Source organism: Phlebotomus papatasi, chromosome 2 (assembly GCF_024763615.1).
Source record: "Phlebotomus papatasi isolate M1 chromosome 2, Ppap_2.1, whole genome shotgun sequence".
NCBI classification, from domain to species: Eukaryota; Metazoa; Arthropoda; class Insecta; order Diptera; family Psychodidae; genus Phlebotomus; species Phlebotomus papatasi.
Genome location: NC_077223.1, coordinates 76,835,345 through 76,849,963, shown reverse-complemented (window position 1 = coordinate 76,849,963; position 14,619 = coordinate 76,835,345). Strand labels below are relative to the sequence as shown.

The window sequence follows — 14,619 nt, the reverse complement described above, 5'->3', positions numbered from 1 at the left end:
TAGGTGACAAAATAGCTGGAGTTGGCAATAAAGTAGAAATTGTCTTTGCAGTGCTGGAGGGTCCACATTTATAGCTGAGCCATACTATCGCGAATATTTTGCCGGAGATGGACAGAGTTATGTGGCAACTCGTGCCATTTATGATTCTGACGGGCCACCACCACCGCCACCATCTCAGGTGCCCTCGTCGGTGTCGGTGACAGTGGCGGCGCCCGGAGGGGGCACAACCTATGAAGGACGTTTTGCGACGTCAGCTCATACCAAGACGAGCACTCCCATCTACGCTAAGGCTGTTACGGCGGCTGGACTCACGGTGGATCTGCCGAGTCCCGATTCAGGAATTGGGGCAGACGCAATAACACCGCGGGATCAAAACAATATCCAACAGGTGACCTCTCTTTGACATTTTTTTTTATTTCTTTTTTTTTCTGGGTTTTTTATTTAGAATATTGTACCCTCTCCATCATCATACGGTTGACTCGTTGGTGGTCAGTGGATTTCTTAGAAATTATTGTGCCCTGTTTTGTTTGACCATGTTGAAATGGTTTTTATTGCAACATAATGAAATTTTGGGTTCACACACTCATATCATTTCTTTCCTCATCATCGAGCTCACAATTGAAGGGAAAGACAACCTCTAACTTGCGATAGTTTTGAATGGGATATACGATGGGAGATTCGTCATTTTTATAGTCCCCTAACTTGTTCTGAAAGCTGTCTCAGACGGTTTTTTTCTTCCTTTTGTCTACCTTGAAAAGAAAAGTTTGCAACGATGATGGTTAAGTTTCGCCAAATTAAAGTAATTTTTTGTTATTTTTTAAGGGGGAAAATTTCTACTGTTAGAATATTTTGTAAATTTATAAATAAAAATCTTTAAAAATCACGTATATAACCAGGGGCGTGACATTAGCTCTGAAAAATGCGACCGACTTTAGTGTAAATTTTTCCCTGTTTTCGTACACATTTCACGAGATATCTCCAAAACTACGTAGGTTGCTAATTTGGGCTTTTTGATTGCCTATTCAACATTAAGTTGGCTTTTATTTTGCATTTATATTTTTTGCTAATTCATTCTACACTGACAGAAAACAGATAATAAACCCAAAAGTTTTTTCAGCTCGCTAGAAACATATGGGAAACATAGGAAATGTCATGCCCCTGTATATAACAGTAGCCGTACTCACTATGGCGTTGTTATCTCGTAATCTCCGTAATCTGTTATCTTGTTATAATTTTTCATTTATAAAATACATTACGAGAACATAACGAGATAACGAGATAACGATATTACAAGATAACAGCGCCATAGTGAGTACGGCTATTGTTCTATCAGGTTGTTATCAGGTTGTTATATCGAAAGCTGTCGATAATCTTGCTCACGAGTTCAAACTTCAAACATTTCGCATAATTTTTCCACTATTTCTTTTAAATGTATTACCACTTCCCAATTCAAATACATGGTAAAAAATTTCGGCACATACTTGTTCCAAAAATTAGCTTGTCCACGGACACCATAATTTTTGGCACAATTTTTTTCATTTTGTGAGACTCAAAAAGATAATCAATATTAGTAACGAATTTGTTCCAATAAGTAGCTCGTCCACGGACAACGAAAGTTTTTAGAATAAATTTGTACCTTCTAGGAGAAACAAAAAGATACCCAATATTAATAGTACAAAATAGTACAAAAAGATCCCAATATTAATAAAAATACCTCCTGCTGGCAGCACTCGCATATGATTTCGTCATGCACGCGTCCGTATAAAACACTCTTAAGTTGATTCTTATTTGATATTTCTTATGAACTTTCGTCACCGAAATCCATCTCGACTGAAGTATAGGCCTTAACTGCAAGACGATATCTTTTACACGAATTTGTTCCCGACAATGGGAACAAAAAGATTCCCCATATGAGTAACAATTTCGTTCCAAAAATTACCTCGTCCACGGACAACGAAAATTTTTGGAACAAATATGTAACAGATGTAGAAATAATATTGTTATAAAAAGAATGTACCAATTTGTTCCTGACAGTGGGAACAAAACAGCCGAGTGCAACAAATTCTATTCCAACTTTCAGGAACAAATTTGTATAAAACGAAATCAACTAAAATTTGTAGACATTCCACCGTGTTAAAACGGTTCCAAAAGAAAACTCTAACAAAATTGTAACTTTATTTCGTAACAAAACTGTAAAGAAAACTCTTTGGAACAAACAAATATCTTCTCTATGTACAAATTGATTCCAAAAAAAAATTGTTCCAAGGAAAACTTTTTCCAATATTTTGGTCAATGTCCAAAAGTTTTTACCGTGTAAACTGATTTATAAAATTGTCTCAAAATTTAAATAAAATTAATAGAAGTAATACAAATGCATTAGAATTAAATATTGTTTTATAATCGGGTGGAACCGGTTCAGATTTGTCAGGATGTCCAAGACCTTTCTAATGAACCCAAAATTGCCTCAATTCGACCTTGAAAATACGGTATTAGGAGTAATTTAAAGTCATTTGCCTCTTCAGACGAAATATGCACAATATATGCAACCTTTTAGACATATTCTAAATAAATATAGAAATATATCAAAAAATTAATGTTTTTGGTGGAAAAGAAGTGTGGATAGAAAAGGAGAAAACGCACTTCAAAGTTTTGGATGTACGTTTGAAGGTCCAAACGCTTGCAAATCTGCTCGGCGCTCTTTGCTATAGTTCCTGTCTCTTTATTAATATTTCGAATTGGCTTTTGAAATTTTTATGGTATATTTTTAGATAGTTTATCTAGCGATTTAAGTAATAAAAGAAATATATGGCACTTTTGCCCAGGTAATTTAGGCTTCCTCCTTAAGGGGAATCTTTCGAATGATTCGTAACGATTTTCAGACTAAAGGTTTAACCTAGTATCCGAATGTTTCGAAATTGTAAATAAAAGGAAATTTCACAGATTTTTCAAAATCTAATGAATTATTTGTTCTTTATATCGCGCGAGTTATACAAGGCTTCAAACTAAAGCTGTAGCTCAGTTCCCAGAAAATTTAAAAATCTAAATAACAAGTAATTTTTGTGATTTTTCGAAATCTAATGAATTATTTGCCTTTCATATCCAATCCTAAATTACAATTTCCTTAAAATTGCCTGAAAAGAAATTAAATAAGGTAGGCCTTAGGTGTGAAGAATGTATTAAGCTATATGGCTTATGTTAGATCTAAAACCTATATAAAAAAAGGTTCAGACTGAAGGTTTAGCTCAGTTTCCGAAGGACTCAAATTTTTAAATAACATACAATTATGAAAAATTTTAAATTTCAAATTTAATGGATAATAATTTGTCCTCAATATCCAATCCTAAAACATTTTTTTTCTTTTTTTTATATAAAATTATAATCCAATCAATGCTAAAGAAATTGAAATATCAAAAACTAAATTTATAAGAATTTCAAAAAGACAATAAAGCGTATGCAGTTTTTTCACCGGTCTTCAAAAGCGATTAACCGAAAGAAAACAGACCTTTTGTGAATTAGGGTAAGTGTGCCAAATTTCGGCATACAGTAAACTCTCTCTCAATTGGGCATTTGGGGCGAAATGTCATCCGGTTTATCGATAGATTTGGGCGTCAAAGCCTTTGTAAATTCCACAAAAAGCGCTCAATTATAAAGAATCACGATAAAACAAGAAGAACTACAGCGAATTTGAGCAAATTAGCTTCATAATTGAACGTGAAAATTGTCAACAAAATTTGTCGCCCGATTGAAAAAGAGCCGATTGAGTGAGAGTCTACTGTACTTGCATGCAAGCGCCAAAGTCTCATGTTTGAAATGTAATATCTTTAATAGAAATTGATTTTTTATTCCTTGTACTTAAGGAGTGTTGCTTAAAACCTTAAAGACAGTTTATCGTCTTTATTTACTCTGAAAATCATTTTTAATACATTTTAACATGAATAAAAATGTAGACATAGCTTTTGTGCCCTATTTCGGCCACCTTCATTCTCATAGTTCCTTGCCTTTCGGGAATTCTTCCAATATCTTTTTCACGTCATCTCGTTTGTCGAAGCTACATTTTTTGTTATTCTTTTGCATTGTGTAATCTCTAGCTTGTGTAAAAACTAAAAATTCATGGAAATTCGAGGAACAAAAAAGGTGGCCGAAATTGCAAACTGGCCGGAATTTGGCACACTTACCCTATCTGAATTGATGATTTAGGTCTCAAACTCCATGATAAAATTGTAATGAATTCTAATACAAATTGTAATAAAACACTTAACTTAAATATTTTACATTTAAATTTAAAATTACCATTTCTTCAATATTTGAAAAAAATTAGAAAGTTCTCATGACCAGGTCTATAAAAGAAATCTTAAACAAGTTTGACTTTTCCATTTCAGCACTTTTATAAAATTTATTGCATTTTCGCTTTAAGGCTTATTGAAATTTAACATTTTAAAATAAAAGATCTTTATCGAAGAATACAAATCGGCTCACAAAGACCTCTCTTTAAAGATTTTAAGTTTTCTCAGAATTGAGGTGTTTATTTGATTTTGTTTATTCCTAATGCCCTAAAGAAACTTATACAACGTAAATTCCAAGAGTAATTCTCTGAAATATGGATATAATTTTGCACTTTGCCTTTGATGTCAATCCATTCCGAAATATCATAATTTTCTACTGCAAAATGAATTATTATCAATTAGGTAATAAGTTTTCAGATGGCAATCATTTGCTTATACCACCTATTTTCATGTTTTTGAGCAACAACCACCATTTATTACAGTGCATTTTAATTCAATTGCTGTAATCTCTTGATATTATTTATTTAATTATTAAGTATTTCTGTCGCCAATATAGCGCTGATTGCCCACGGAGAACCTTAAGATCTATTTTTCAAAGAGACTGAAAGTCGTGAAGTAATTAATGTGATAGAAGAATATTTGCACAAAATGATTTAGGCGAACTAGAAAACAGTGAGAGATAAAAGTTTGTAGGTATTGAGCTTTGGAATAAGAAATAAAATCTAATGGTAAATAATTTATTGGTCTGAATTCAATTCACATTATTATTTTTTTGAATCATTTATTAAGTTCAGCACATAGTCTATTGGCGACTCTTGCTAAATAAATCATCGGATTATTTTTATATATTTGTCAATGTTTTTTTTTTGCTCAATAACATATTTTTATCCATTTTAAGTAGCACATTAAAAAGGCAAAGTTATTTTGTTATGCTGGCCATTGCAAAGATTGAATGGAAAGGGAAAGAAAATTGCGCGATAAATACGTTCTTAGGGGGTAAAATCATCAATTTTTCCTCATCTTGTGACTCCACTGCAATTTGTACTTGATATTCTTCTCTCTCACTCAGCCACTTAATTGTCTGTGCTCACGGAGTGTCCAAGAAGAAGTGTGGAGTGACGTGGAGAGGAGGACTCCAATTGAGAGCCGTCGCGATTGATGTTTTATTTTATAATTGTCGGTGATTTTAGCTTTAATGGTGTAATTGAATTAATTTACCCATAAGTGACATTTTCTGTATATCTCGCGGTAATTATCTTCTCTCATTGCATTGGGATGATGGGGTGAAGAAGGGAATACGAAAGAGAAGTTTGAGAGAGAGAAAAAAAAATTGTGAAGCCCAAAGTGATAATTTTATCTTATTTTGTGCAATAAATAAATTTAAATTTAAATTCTTTATTGAAATATTTGAGATTGAGAAGGGGAATATTGAATGTTACTTTTTACCCCTTTTAAGCAGTCATTTGACTACACGGAACTCTGTCAACCTGCATCACTTCTGGATGGAAGCTCAGGCGCCATTCCGGTCTCTGTGACGAGCATACAGCGAACTGTTCACGGTGGTCAGGGTAGTCCCACAGGTGGTGTGGGTGTAGGTCATACACCATCCCCAAGATCACGGCCCTGGCATGATTTTGGGCGGCAAAATGACGCTGATAAAGTTCAAATACCAAAAATGTAAGTCATTTTCTATTTATTTTATTTTATTTTATTTTTATCCCACCTTACCTATAAGGTCTTATTGGCTTATAGCCCATTAAAGACCGCAGACTATCTATTATTTTATATATTATAATACTTTTCGGGACTTATTCGTAAAAGAACGAAATAGGGGAAAATGGTCTGCCTTTGAATGTTGCAGCCCTTTAATGTTTAAATTTTTCTCTTATTTTTTAAAGCAAAAATTCTACTTTATGAACAATAGTTAATACTGTTAACTATTTTCTATTAACTTCGCTTAAGAAAATGGAATTTTAGCTTTTGGAAATAAGAGAAAAATTGAAGCATTCAAAGGCTGCCGCATTCAAAGGCCTGCCACTTTCCTCTATTACAATTTGAAAAAAAAAAATTAGATGCAACTTATAGACTTATGAAAATGTATTGCCCTTCATCAGGTAACTACACTGAGAAAAAACTAGGGTGCGATTAACTTTTTTTCCTCAAAACTCTAACACTTTATACAGTAGACTCTCTCAAATTCGGGCATATAGGACCGAAATGTCAGCTGAATTAGACAGAAATTCGGGCGACATGTGCATATAGATATTGAGTTTACACACTGATATATATCGTAAATTGCATGAAAATTCCTCAATAATGCAAAATCACATCAAAACTAAGACAATCCATGCTAAATTTGAGCATATTTGATTCATTTGATAATCATAATCAAACTTGAAAATGACAACAAACTTTTTTCAAATGTAACCGCTGCCCGAATTAAAAAGTAGCCCGATCTTAAAAGAGCCGAATTTGCGAGAGTCTACTGTAGGTGTAAAAATATATCAACATTTTTTAATGTTAATTTTACGCTTTTTAATGGTAAAATTAATATGAAAAGGGATAACTTTAACCCCTAATACACCTAAAAAGCATAATATTTACACCGATTTCGGATCAATACTGCAGGGTAAAATTAACATTTCCGGAATGTTATTTTAACTTTTTCGGATTTCTCTTTGTGTAATAATTTTCATAAGATTCAAAATTATTTAATTTTTTTACTTATTTAATTGCTCTATCAAATGATTTTTTTATTTAATAAGGTTATTTTGACTAATCATTTTCATATTACGACCAAGACCTTTTAAAAACAAAATGTACATTTTTAATGTACCCCGGGATATTCAGGCAATTAAATTTGTTGAACCGGACGGGTAGTCGAATATCACTTCCGGTCAGGGGCCTAATATCAAGGAATAACATCTAGGATATATCAAGGACCAAGGATAGTGAATGAAAACCAGTATCATTTTGATTCATTTGAGTCTTTGACTTCCATAAATGCGTACCATCGTCCCTTACCTAGATTGCTCAATCTAATACGTAGCAGTTGTATTAATCAACATTCAAAATTCGAATAGAATCCTTTTTCAAATAATGTTTCTTTCAACTAAAACTTGATATACTTATTTGAATATTAAAACTTTAAAAAATTCTAAATTCTCAAAAATGAGTAGTTTTTAATTTAGTTTAGAATCTAATTTTAATTTTATTGTTATTTTTATTTAATTCAGTAGTCCATTATTAATTATTTCGCTAATGAATATCCTTGATAAAATCATTATACAACATTAGGCTTTTCTATTTTGTTTTTTAATCAATTTAGTTTTAATTTTCTAATGTTAGTTGGCTCAATCTTGTTAACTCTGTGTTGCTTTTTATATAGGGATCAAACTAAATTTGATCAAAATATAATCCAAAAAATAATTATGCTTCGATTTACCAATCTAGGAAGCTTCTAAATCTATTTTACACGCTAACAGTTGTACTAGAATTAAATCTTTGAACTTTTATAAGTTTGATATTAGTTCTTTAAAGGATTACATGGGTTACATGTGTCACGTCACGAATACTAAAAAACAGCATATTTTCTCTGTTTCTTTTTCAGTTGATCTTCTCTAATCTGATTTTATAGGGAATACTTGGAAATATGCGTAAAATTATTTTGTAAATTTCGAATTATTTCTTAATTTTTTGATTACATTCTCAAAGAATGTAGTAGAAATCAATCTTTAGTAGTTTAAAAATTAAAAATTTCACGAAATTCTTTAAGTTTCAAAGTATAATTCTTTTCCAAGAAGCAAAATAGTTACCGTATAAAACCAAGACTTTGACAAATCTTTTAATAACACCTTTAAAATTTTTGTTAGAGAATTTAGTGTTGTAATTTCTGTAGAATCTTTCAACATTTTAACTCTTTAAGGATGAGTGGAACACTGGTGTCCTAAAAACAATTTTTGTGACAATAGAAAGTTATTTTGTTCTCTGGTCAGAATAAAAAATCATTTTTGGGACACTTGAAAGTGTTAAATCGTTCTTAAAGCGTTAAGGATAAGAAAGTGAAAATTGAGGATAAAAAAATCACTTTTTCTGACTTCTTAGAACAAAAATATAACTTCATAAGGCCGTAGGAAATTTTTTTTGGGACAACGGTGTTCCAATCATCCTTAAAGGGTTAAGCTCCTTAACTCTTTCGCATCACATTTTTATTCAGCTAGTGAATGCATGTAAAACTGAGTTTTTCCTAATGCTTTATGATCAAATATAATAGTTCTGTGAGGAAAAAAAAATTCCGTTGCGTGAAAACTCGAAAAAACTCCGGGTCATATATGACCCTATTGTCGGCAAGGGAAGTTTGCATACCAATTGCAAATTGAGAGTGATTTATTATATCAAAATATGCAATATACAATTTTTGGATATTCTATTTTGTGTTTCTAAAGAACTTTTTGCTGAAAAAAATAAATGAATATAAAAAATTTTGAAAAAGAAAAGTCATTTCACAAAGTTCGAAATTCGTGATTTTTGATCTCAAATATTTTCTTTTCCTGAATATCTGGAGTCTTGAGAAAATTAGCCAAGAATCTTACATCCTTCTATTATGATGCCGTGCACAAACAGATAGATTTCAGTTAATGTAAATAGTCAAAAAAAAAAATTTCCCGTGAAAGAGTCGACGTGAGAGAATGACGTGAAAGGGTTAAGAGTGCGCCATTTTACTTTTAGTAGCCTTAGTGACGGAACCAAGAGTTCTATAAGTAGATTAAAAGAATTTTGGTTCTTTAACGTCTATTAGAGAATTCTACAAGAATATATTTAGAAATAAATGTTCCTTGGGAAGTTATCTAGATTGCTCAATCTAGATTAATCATGTTAAGTTGATTGAATCTGCAATGTATTCATAATTTGTTTTGTATTCAGTACTTAATCAGGCAATTCTAAATTGCACAACTTTCTTTGTGGAAAAATTATACTATGAAGTTCTTGTTCTTTTTTAATGCTGTTGCAGATTCTCAAATGTTGGATTCCGGTATAATCTGGAGAGTCCAATAAGTTCATCTCAGCGCCGAGAAGACGATCGTATTACGTATATAAATAAAGGACAATTCTACGGAATCACTTTGGAGTATATTCATGATCCGGAGAAGCCCCTTAAAAATCAGACTGTTAAGGTGAGTCTCACAAACGATTATAAAGTCTCGCACTCTCTTTCTATACCTTTACCTTGGAAGAAGGGTGAAAAATGCTTGATTTTTTGCTCATATTACATTTTGATTCTCCTGTTGTGATTTATGGAGGATGTGCAAAAGGATGGAGAGGAAAAAAAAGAGAATTCTTTCCACAAGAGATCATATAGCAGCATCCTCAATTGCGTCTCATCATCCGTGTCTCTTCTATCCTTTACTTCCCCATCCTTTGCTGGTGGAGTGGAAAATGTTTCAATGAAATGATGAGTGACTTCTCAAAGGTGTTAGATAATTTTTTTTTCTTTTTTCTTACCTCTCCAACTTCTCATGTTATTCTTTTCAACGGGAGATGCAATATAAGGGATGTCATCAGACACTTTACCATGTCTTTCTCTCTCTCTTCTTCTTCCCAAATTTATTCACTTTTCTCCAACTTTTTTTTCTGTACACTATACCATCTTCTGTCAATAATTTGCATATAACGATTTTTCAAGCAGATGCTCTAAAACAAACAGATTTTTTTTCACTTTCAATCCTTTCTTCATGCTTAAAACTCCTTCTTCTATTTCTCTTTCGATATTTGTCTGAGCCTCACAGCACTTTTATTTTATTTTCAATTCACATTAAATATCTCTCATGTGCGTTTTTCTATATTTCTTCCTCTTGGATCGCAAATAGGGGTGATCGGGTTGATGCTCTACCCCTTGGAAGATTTTTTTCCACCCTGGCAATGATCTAAAATTCATTTGTTTATCAATAATCACATCTAAACAATTCCTACTGCATATCCTTTGTTGTTGCCATGGTAAATAAAATTTAAATGCTATTTTATGCAGTATTTTACAATTTTTTCCCACATAGAGAAAGAGATAAATTGATTTTCAACCTCACCCCGTGCAAATTGTACAGAAGATAAATATATCTGATCATTTTCCATGCATCACAAATGAGGTCTATTCAGCAAAATGCATATAAATGCTCACATTTTCCTCTTTCTCAATCACACCTCAATGCAACAGTAAGAGCAAGCAAGGCAATGAAGAAAAAAATAGAGTATTTTATTAGTATCAAGTACTTGTTGTAAATGTGCAGTCGATTTTGGGTTTATTGCAAATCACACATTTAATATAATTTGAAATCACATGAAATTTAATGTTAGTCAAACTGTATATTTATAATCCATGTGATTTCTTATCGACAACCTTTCGACTATTTTAGCAAAATAGATAACTATCATTTCTCACCTTTTTTTTCGCATATTAGTCCATTTGCTTCAAATGTGGCATTTCGCGAAACATGTAGGTTTTAACATTTCTCCTGCGAATTTGAATAATTTGGACATTTATTGCTTAAGGCGAAATTCACACTTCACAAATAACCAAATAAAATTCTGTGAGAGCGAAGGAAAAAAGTGACTTTCAGGAAATTCTGTGCAAATTAATTAAAATCGTTGTTTTTTATCGGTCATTTCGTATGTCGTTTTTATTGTATCTTTATCTTATAATATTAGTGACTTTGGCTATTAAAGACATTTTTTATATAGATCAAAATAAAATATATGTGAAAAAGAGTTAAACAATGCTTCGATTTTAGTATCTGTTAAGAATACAGAAAATAGAATTTAAAAAAAAAGGCAGGAAGTGATTTAAAATTAATACCTAAAATCTAACTCAAAAATGTCGAAATATTTACATTGTTACCTAAATTTGTTGACCTATTTTAAATATTTTTTTAATTGTCTTTTTATGGATGCTGGATAAACTTTAATCTATTAAGATTCTCTAGTCTAGAACTATTCTAGAACTCTAGTCTATTGAGATTGAGAATCAATTCTATTTGAAATGATACCAATTGATGTAAAATAATGCCTAAAATTTGTTATAATTGTTTTAAAGTAGAACATTTTCTAAAGTTTAAAGATTTGGCTTGAATTTTTATATAAAGTGTTCGTTTTCTACACTATTATTGAACTTTACGGATGTCTTATTGAATTCATTCCTCCTTAGATCAATTCGCATGTTCAAAATATAAACAATTGAGGGGAAGTGCTTGTAATTTCGGGCCCGGGGTGTTTATGAGCATGAATGTCCTAAGCTTGAAGTGCAATATTTTTAATACAAATTCCAGTTTTTGTTACTTCCTTATCAGAAGTGTTATTTGGAGAATTAGTTTATCATCTTTGTTTTCTCTAAAATTAATCCTATTACCTTTAAAAAATAATAAAAATATAGACATGAATTTGACTGTAATTTTAGACACTTTGCTTGTAATTTCGGACACTTTGCTTGTAATTTCGGACACTTTGCTTGTAATTTTGGACAGCCAATTCGATCCTATAGGATGCCCATTGTTCTCCATTTCAAGAACCTAACTTACCAAGCCCACATCCTGTTTATGATAAGGAACCGCTGCGCTGGATGTCCTAAAAAGCCCAAAAACTTTTCTGGAACTCTGAAGGCTTTTTGTACTGCATCTTGTTCACAGAGATGATCATCTTTTGTTTCTTCAGGCATTCTTTCAAACTAAAAGTTAAGAAAATTCCGAGAAAAAACATCTGTCTAAAACTACTAGTACATCTCTAATAAAATTGTCCGTTTTGTCTACTGGACAAATCACTATTAACCCTATAAGGCCTAATGGGACATCGGTTTCCCAAAAATAAAAACCAAATTTTCGGACTAATTAGAGGACAAAATAACTTTCTATAGTCAAAAGGAAAGGATTTTATTTTCGGGACACTGGTGTCCCAATCGTCCTTAAATGGTTAACGTGAATTAGCAAAGTATTCAATGAATATTTAATAATATTAAAAATATCACTTAAAATATCGATAAAAAGTTACTGGTGCTTCACCACAGCTAAATAAGACTGAAGTAAACACGAAATTCTGTCATATCTCTCTTAAGGAACTGCTCACACTGAAGTTTCAACAAAGAAATTTTAATCCAAATCATACAAAATGTAATGAATCTAGTGTTAAAATCTTCTAGAAAAACAAATATTTAGATAGAATACAGTATTCATTGAATATTAGAAGAAAATTCCATAATTTTAATCAATTTGTTTGCAGTGTCCGATTTTACCTTCGCAGTGTTCAAAATTACAAGCTGTCCCAAATTACAAGCAGTTTCCCTATTAATGGCCGAAATTTGCAATTAATATCTATTTTAGACGATCTCAGACAAATATTGGATAATTGCCTTTGTTTTTATTTTACTTTCAAAAACTTACTTATTTCCATTCTGAATTTCAGTAATCATAAAAAAGCATAAAGAAATTTATATGACACATTCCATAAAATTCAACATAAATGCTTAACCTTAAAAATGCTTAAAATCTACTGATCTCACGAATATAAACCTGTTCAGACCTGAAGTTTCATAAATTTTTCACTAACAATAAGTCATCTGTCGGATTAAACCGTAATACTGATTAAAACCTAACTATAAAATTTAAAAACGCCATTTCAAAACTTTTTCCACTTGTTTAAAAGACTTGTTCCATCTTAAAATATGCTAAATGAGTCTAGAATAATGGAAAACCATGCATTTGGATGATGTTCCATTGAATAGAAAGAAAAATGAAAAAAGAAAAGTCTGGAATACTGCTTAAATTGTACAAAATTACTAAAGTCAAATTTTATCAAAACTCCCAAAAATATGGGGAATATTCTGAAGAATTAACAGCAATACACAGATAAAAAAATAAAAAAAAGAACTATTAAAAGTCTCATTGTATAGCTATTTTATGGAAATTTTCTTGAACTCGTTGTTTATGCTTATATATTAATAAATTCTTTCATGTATTCGGCTTCCAGTTTATTGCGGCAAAAGCAGCACGTGTGATATGTGTTATTGATAAAGAAATACATTTTTTTGTCGAATTCGTAAAGTGCACTGAGAAAGAATATATAGAGAAATTAAAGTAATAAAAGATGACCATTAAAGTCCATTATGGTTGTGAAAAATATTCTGAATAATCTTGAGAGGCTTGAGAATACACTGAACGCGATAGTAAAAGAGATTTAATGTGATATTAAAGAGAAGAAATTTGTATAGCAATCTTCCGTGTCTTGGGAGGAGTAGATTGGCGTAGAAAACCAAGGGACAAGACGAGGAAAAAAACAATTACGACGATCGTTCATGAAGCTAATAAATTTTCATTCATTAGAATTTGACTCTTTTGCCTTTCATCGTTGATTTTATTTGGGATTTTATTGTATTTATGACCATCATTAGTCAGGATTTCTTGATGATGATGATGATGGTTGTTGAAATAAGCAATGCAATTAAGTGTATGCAATCTTCTTGTTATAACTGGGGAAGATAAAATGAGAGCTTTCTGAAAAATAGTGAAAAAGAAACTGTATGTATAGGGGAGAATGGAAATGTTTGAGACAGGAATAATTTGAAAGGTTGGAAGTTGGATTACACTCTTAATCATTTTTAAGGAATTATTAATACACGTCTCCGTTATAAGAATGGCGATCTCAGACTTGTGATTTAGATATTAGAAAAAAATATTTTCGAAAATTGTATAAGATAGATTTTTTGGTGTTTTAAAATATACAATTTGCTATTGAAAAAGATCTAAACTTACCTTTTAGAATAGTAATTATTACATATTGCTTATGCATCATTTGTTGAAAACTTAATTTGACAAGATGTATTAAATGGAAAATAAATTGATTGAGGTAGCTTCAGACGCGTAAATAGTGTAAGGGCTCATAATTTTGCCCAGTCTGCTTATAATCATCGATGTTCCAAGTTTGAAGTGCGATATTTTCGATACTAATTGACATTTCTTGTTACTCTCTTTTCAGAAGGGTTGTTTAGAAACTTAGCAAGCTATTTATCGTTTTATTTTTATTAAAATTAGTTTTAATACGTTTAAAAATGAATTGATAAGTAGAGGTGACCTTGGCTCTAATTTTGGACAACTTGGTTATTAATTTGGACAACTTGTCTGTAAATTTAGACAGCTAATCCGCCTCAACAGGATGCCCATTGTTCTTCATTTGATGAACCAATCTTACCAAGTCCTCTTCCTGTTCGTGTAAGGGAAACGTAGAATGTCATAAGAAGCCCGAAAACTTTCCATATCATTCATTAAAATGAGTTGACTTCGATACTCGAAGTACGCGCGGA

At 31.5% G+C, this 14,619-nt stretch overlaps 1 protein-coding gene across 21 annotated transcripts in view; it reads left to right on the top strand.

Annotated features, from left to right (window-relative positions):
- Positions 1-14,619, top strand: part of LOC129804438 (protein grainyhead) — a 172,283-nt gene that overhangs the window by 122,905 nt on the left and 34,759 nt on the right. For 11 of the 21 annotated variants that reach the window (XM_055851735.1, XM_055851738.1, XM_055851740.1 and 8 more), the window contains 3 exons: positions 52-388; positions 5,743-5,960; positions 9,295-9,457. In XM_055851735.1, the coding sequence (XP_055707710.1) occupies positions 52-388; positions 5,743-5,960; positions 9,295-9,457 (718 nt within the window). Of the gene's footprint in view, positions 1-51; positions 389-5,739; positions 5,961-9,294; positions 9,458-14,619 lie in introns of all 21 variants that reach the window. The other 10 variants (XM_055851742.1, XM_055851741.1, XM_055851731.1 and 7 more) reach the window with 1 other exon arrangement.